This window comes from Rhamphochromis longiceps, linkage group LG4, assembly GCF_057381845.1.
Source record: "Rhamphochromis longiceps isolate RC_006_pf linkage group LG4, R_longiceps_female_GT1.1, whole genome shotgun sequence".
NCBI classification, from domain to species: domain Eukaryota; kingdom Metazoa; phylum Chordata; class Actinopteri; order Cichliformes; family Cichlidae; genus Rhamphochromis; species Rhamphochromis longiceps.
The window spans coordinates 30,738,950-30,745,256 of record NC_140560.1 but is presented as its reverse complement, the minus strand read 5'-3'; the positions used below and the strand labels follow the sequence as shown (position 1 = coordinate 30,745,256).

The window sequence follows — 6,307 nt, the reverse complement described above, 5'->3', positions numbered from 1 at the left end:
CTTAGCTGATGTTTCCTGGGCTCTGATTGGCTCTTTCCATAACGTACACTTTTGCTGCCTTCATGAACAGTAAGAAATATTACAACTAAGTTACGGAAGACACACTCGAGGCAAATAAACTGGTAACACTGTATATATGTAATTTAATTTTAATACATAATTTTTAATGCTTATCTTTTTGCTTCTGTAGCTATAGCTTTGATATTAAACGTTTTTAGCCCACGTGCGCATCTTTCCTACATTATTGTCTTTATTGATGGATGTGTGAGTGGGCAGTTTTATTCATACTGCGCTTGAAGATAATCAGACAATTAAATAATACATTTATAATAACATTTTAAAATATGAAGCATCGACAGAGATTAACCTTACACAGGAAAAGCAGGCATACTAGAAACAATAAGAGGAAAGATTTCTGGGAGCACTTGAAGCTATCAATGGTTTTCTCACAAACCTGGCAGAGAACGAAAACAGTGCGATTGTGCACCCCTGACGTTGATTGGTTGTCATTGTTCTTTATCTACCCTGAGCCAATGAGGAAATCACTTGATCCAACACACAACCAGCACATCCAGTCTTGCACAGAAAATGAACTAAGAGGTCAACTTTATGACATATAGAGCACCGGGTTATGGCCGAGTTTACCCATCCATGGTCAGTTATTTTTAGCTCAAAAGGTGCAGTGAAGGGTAAGCGCACTTTAGATAGCGGCATGGGAAAAAAGAAAAAAAAAAAAAAAATCAATACAGCCTGGAGGGGGGGGGTAGAGGTGGAACCAGAAGTAGTATTTGTATTGTAACAGTATGCACAACTAATGGATTTTTTTTTTTTTTTAACTAATGGGGTAATAGAAGGATAGATGAAATATCACACTATATTAGAACATGTTAACCATGTCAGCTTATAAATGCAGATTACATCTGAGCACTTGCTTCATCACGTGAAATACTTTTGGCAGCCATCATGTCTATGAAGAAGTTTGAAACATGTATACTGTGCCAGATTCTTGTGCAAGGTACACCGATGTTCAGACAAGTATTGCAAGCCAATCTGTGATTGCAATGTTTCATATCTTCTTGCAGTATTTGCAAAGTATTAAAGCTAGTTCTTGAACGTTAAATGACAAGCTATTAATGGTTTGCAGGCAACACTTTACCACAAACAAAAACAAAGTGTAATGGCAGCATGGGGCAACCAACAGCACCCTCTGCTGGAGTGCTCAACTACAAGCACTGTGAGAAAACGACCATCTGGAGATAATGACTTTTTCAGTTTGCATGCATGGAACCAGAGTAACCAGACAGATTACTGGAGCAAAGCATGTTCTTTTTATTAAGTGTACAAAACAAGTGCAAAAATAGTGATTCATAAGAGCGACACAAAGTAGGACTTGCCCTTCAGAAGGTTCCATCACAGGATACAAATTGTAATTCAATGCATGAAGTGCTTTTTGTAGAGAATGAGTATTGCGCAGTACAAAAAAAGAAAATTGCAACACATGGACTTTGATTCACAGCATTTGATAAGTACTAAGTGCAAGCTGCAGAAACAAAATGCCATCAGCATTCTCCCTCTCAAACTATGCACAGTGCAAAGATTCTTACTAGGAAGGTTCTCTAAAAATGACATTCAATCTAATACACTTATTCAAATACGCAACTTTGGCCCATATGTTATTGTCACTATTACTTCCTAGGCTGCGCAAACACACAGAAATGACACTACTACGTCAAAGGAAAGACAAATTCTGTTAAAGTGGCAGAGCTACTCTTAGCAGGTCAGTAATGTGTAAATACGTCATAGCATGCAATGAAAGTACCTAATTTATCACAGCTGAGTATAGTGAGAAACACTGATGTAGACAGGAGATCTAGAAAGAAGTGATAAGTGGAGCTGAAGGAGGGCAGACTATGTAAAACTGCAGCTAACAAGACCTCAAACAGCCAGGTACTGCAACCTCTGGCACTGATCTGTAAAAGAAAATACTGAACCGTGTTAACAAGCCTAATGGGATTGAAGGCATCTTGGGTTGTGGTGCAAATCAATGGTAAAAAAGGCACACAACTTGTGGATTTAGGATGGCTATAAGTGAAACCCCAAACTAACACACAAACTTTGCACAGAAGAAGCCCAAGTTTAATTCCAGTCATCCTAGCTCACACATCCCATGTTTGCCATTTACAAGATCATACACTTTGGCTTCTTTTTCTTCTCGTGGTCTTTTTTGGTCGGCTCAGGTTCCTTGCATCCGTAGAAGCTGGAGAAGCAGGCTGGTGCACTAATTGGCTCTCTGAGGTTGAGCAGCCACTTTCCCGTACCGTAATAGGTCAGCGTGCCGAGCTCCATCTCTTCAACTTGCTCCCCCTGCTGGCCTTCCTGCTGCAGGGTCAAGATTTCCAGCAGATCGATGCCCGTCTGAACGGGCTCGACACCCTCTGCGCAGCCCAGCGTGACATGGGCGCGGCTTCCCAGAGGCAGTGAGGCAGCTGCGGGGACCGACTCCACCTGCTTTTCAGCATCAGCATCAGCTGGCCACAACTGAAGCTGTTCCTCAGTGAGAGACACTCTGGCACCAAATGTGCGAGGGGTTACAAAGAGGGCACCAAGTGACAGATCGAAGATGGAACCATAGGAATCTTTTACAGCCTAGAGAAGAGGAAATACAAAAAGAGATCAAATTAAATGAAATTATGGTTAGTATTCAATGTTAGTTCAGCAATTACAAGTAAATGAATAATGCTTTCATTTCTGGGAAAATTGAATTGTTTCTTGCCTGTTTCTCTGCATATTCTTTGGCACCCTCAGCTTTTCCATAGTTACAGAATTTCGTAGTGCAATGGAGAATTCCTGTTGGTTGAAAGTACTGCTCAAGGTCCACCTCCTCAGCTTTTCCTGAAACTGTTTATGACAAAAAAGGAAAAGAAAGAAATAAGTTTTCACCCCTAATTAAGAGAGTTCAGTTACTTGGTAATAAAAATTAGACACTCACAGTCAATCAAATGTTTCTTGAAGGCCTCCAAGGTGTCCAGTGTTTTCAGGAAGTCCATTGACGTGCATTTAATCTTGTCCTGGATAGAGGACAGAAGGAACCAGCCAAAGTAAAGAGGAAGGGACACTTCTTCAAGTGGTCCTTTCATGGCTGCCAGATGGGCTTCCTCTAGGCCACGCTTGGTCTTCTTGGTCAGCTGTCCAAGATCTCTGTTCCATTCAGTTTTTGGCTCCAAGAAGATAGCAACAAGATTGTTCTCCTCGGCAATCTCTCCTAGACGGGCCAGGCGATCCTGGGTGTGGTTGGTGTCGTCTACCACTATCAGCACAGAGGAAGAGTTTCCGTCTGTGCAACGAGCAACTACAGCTTCATCCAGTGCTTTGTAGCCCTCTGCATTAGATTCTGGTTTTTCAGGTTTAACACCATGGTCATCAGCACTAATGACGATGCAGAGGTCTTTGTAGGTGTCGGCTATGGCACGTGCCAAAAAGGTTTTACCGCTCCCTGGAAGGCCTCTAAGGACAACAAGGGTACGAGAGATTCGGAGGGCATCTTTGGTCTGCTCCTGTTCTAAAAAGGCAAAAGACAGAGAGCCAGAAGCTGGGACGATATCCTCTTCTTTTTGAGGCTCCGACTCAGGGCTCACATTTCCAACTTCTGCTGAAGCCTCAGTCTTTAGCATTTCAGCTTCTGCTGGCTTTTCTGAAGAAGTGTCAGACACCACAACAGTCTCTTCTGGTTTGGCTTCTTCCTTCTCCTTAGGCTTAGCTCCGGAGTCACCTTCAGCCTCAGTATCCATTGCTTTTTGCAGTTCTCCCACAGACTCAGCTTGTTCCTTCTCTTTTGGGCCCGGTGGCTGTGTATCTACTGGCTGCTGTGTCATGGCCGAGTCAGGTAATGTTTGCACTTTTATTTCTGGAACAGATTCGGCCGCTTTCTCTGGCGCTGGTTCAGGGGCGCTCTCTGCCAGGGGCGTTTGCAAAGCCAAAGATTCTGGGTTGTTCTCTGGCTGCTGTTCAGAGATTTTCTTTTCAGATGACTCTTCTGGTTGCTGTGACGCTGCTGCGCCAGGCACCGAGTCTGCATCAGCTTTTTCTGTGGGCATCGCCACCTTGTCTGTCACACTCAGCGCCTCCATTTCTTTCACGACCTCGCTTTCCTGACCATGTACTGCCATCTTCCCAGTTGCTTCCTCAGCAGCTGGTGACTTCTCAAGCTCTGTGGATTCCACTGGCGTCTCCACAGCTGCTTTTTCCACTGCAGTCTCCGCTTGCTGTGGAGTCTCTGACGCACCTAAAACCTCACCACTCTTCTCAGTATCCATTTCTGGTTCAAAGTCCAACTTTAAACACCACCATGTACCTTAAACATACAATCAGAAGACAAATCGTTTTATCAATTTACTGAATTCAGGAAAGGAAAGGCTCACTAAGGATATTAAATTCATTTATCACTTTTAAAACGGATCTAGCACATTAGCCTAACTTAAAAATTTAAGACCAGGTTACATTTTGGGATTTCCAGAAGTGTATCAGACAGAAAAATAATCAATTCCAGTTAAAACAAACAAAAAACAAAAACACCCCACTTTAACTACAACTGACGATGCAAATGTGCAGCAAACATATTTGAAAAAGGAACTCCTAGTCTTTTTTTTCCCCCCATAACTGTCACTTCTGAAGTCTTTTGATGGTCATCAATTTAAACAGTGCTGCAAGAATTGCAATCAGAATGTCTTAAGGGGAAGTTACACAATATTGAAAATTTGCAGAGGCTGTATTATACTCCTCTCCCCTAAATCAGTAACACACACACTATTTTACATCTGCAGAAGGTGGGGAGAAAAAAAAAGAAAATTCTGGCATGCAAATAACTTGAGCTTTAATGTTCATTTTTGGAGACGGAGGGGGTTTTGCAGCTTTGTGCACATAGAAGAAGTGAAAGAAGAATGCCGTCTTCTTCTCCTCCCCCTTTTACGTGAATTCCTATTCATCTGGTAAAACCACAAAAATCTCCAGTTCACTGGTAAATTGAGGGAAAGCACTGTATTAAAACCTTGCATATGCGCCACAGCTTGCCAGCAAAAAACAAGACAAAGGGCAATAAAGAAAATGGGGCATCGCGGAAGTGTAGTTACTTCATAGTGTAACCGTATGGCAAGCTCTGACCAAATATTAAAGCGTTGCTAAACGCTGGATTTAACAGATAGGGTGAAACTACGACGTGTCATTGGGGAGAAGGGGGAAGCTCTCACGAAACAATGTGGCAACAAAGCCAAGCTGGCCGTCGTTAATCCCGGTGTTTTCCAGTTTAGAAAAAAAAAAAAAAAACCCTAAATGCACAGCAATCGAAACCAGAGACACAAAGAGGGGCAACAAGAACAGAAAAAAAAAAAAAAAAAATGGGTTCGTCTTTATCTCATACACAATAATCAGTAAATGACGATAATTCTCATTTTGTTGATTAAATAAAGTTTGAATTACATTAAAGACACCACGCTAACTATTTCTTTTAACCAAATCTATGAGATAGCCTCCAGAGGACCTTAAATACCGTTTTAAACAAAGGAAATCGATGGGAGTTTGGCGATTAGCCTGCATTTTACTATCAGCACATTGTGGCTAGGCGGGGAGTGGCGTGCACCTACTGTTAGCAGCCCAGACAAAACCAATTTAATCTGGCAGTCAGTAGAAATTAGCTGGACCATCAGCAGGCGCAACGCCACGACTCGACAACTTTAACACGCAGGGTGTAAACAAGTCGACGCGCGTTACTGGGCCAATTTATTTTTAAGGTAGTTCGGGAAAACAAAAGCGTTGAAGCAAGCAGTTCAAAAGAGTTTTGTTCGCTAAAACGTCCGCTTACCAGTTATGTCGCTGCTGTGGAGCTGGTCGTGGCTGCCGCTGACCACGCGTTTCTCTCTGAATACAATGACAACGCAATCCTGAGCACAGACGGGTACCCGCCCCACTCTTCAAGGGGTGGAAGGCGGAAAAAAAAAAAAAAAAGTAAATCCCGGGAACGCGCATCTGGGCGTGGTCAAGGACACGCCTCTATAGACCGGAAGTCTTTTGTGGAAGCTGTACCTTTAATCTAATCTTTATTTTATCGGTTATTTTTCTTTTTTCCAGTGTATTTGCATTGATTTCAGGAGAAGCTCGTGAATGGAACTAAAACTACAGACAAAATAGTATTAATAGATGCTGATATTAACATAATAGAGCATCTGCTGTTTAATTAGTTATACTCCCCATTTTATAAAATGAATGGCAGTTAAAATATTAATGACAATTAGAACCTTGTAGACATATTTTAATC

At 42.1% G+C, this 6,307-nt stretch overlaps 1 protein-coding gene across 1 annotated transcript; it reads right to left on the bottom strand.

The window, feature by feature from the left end:
• Positions 1–1,309: 1,309 nt before the first annotated feature.
• cnp (2'',3''-cyclic nucleotide 3'' phosphodiesterase) lies at positions 1,310–5,974 on the bottom strand. Its single transcript, XM_085404457.1, has 4 exons — positions 5,855–5,974; positions 2,990–4,351; positions 2,774–2,898; positions 1,310–2,646 (listed from the first exon to the last, which is right to left on the bottom strand). Exons 2-4 carry the CDS (start codon positions 4,311–4,313, stop codon positions 2,179–2,181), a joined length of 1,917 nt encoding a protein of 638 aa, XP_085260583.1. The 5' UTR covers positions 4,314–4,351; positions 5,855–5,974; the 3' UTR covers positions 1,310–2,178.
• Positions 5,975–6,307: the final 333 nt, after the last annotated feature.

What these genes read in the sequence shown, in the direction of transcription:
- cnp (XM_085404457.1), bottom strand. Translation starts at nt 4,313, where the DNA reads ATGGATACTGAGAAGAGTGGTGAGGTTTTAGGTGCGTCAGAGACTCCA. An exon ending in CAAGAAACATTTGATTGACT is followed by an intron (nt 2,899 to 2,989) that starts GTGAGTGTCTAA and finishes TGTCATAAACAG; the next exon opens with TTTCAGGAAAAGCTGAGGAG. An exon ending in AAGAATATGCAGAGAAACAG is followed by an intron (nt 2,647 to 2,773) that starts GCAAGAAACAAT and finishes CCTCTTCTCTAG; the next exon opens with GCTGTAAAAGATTCCTATGG.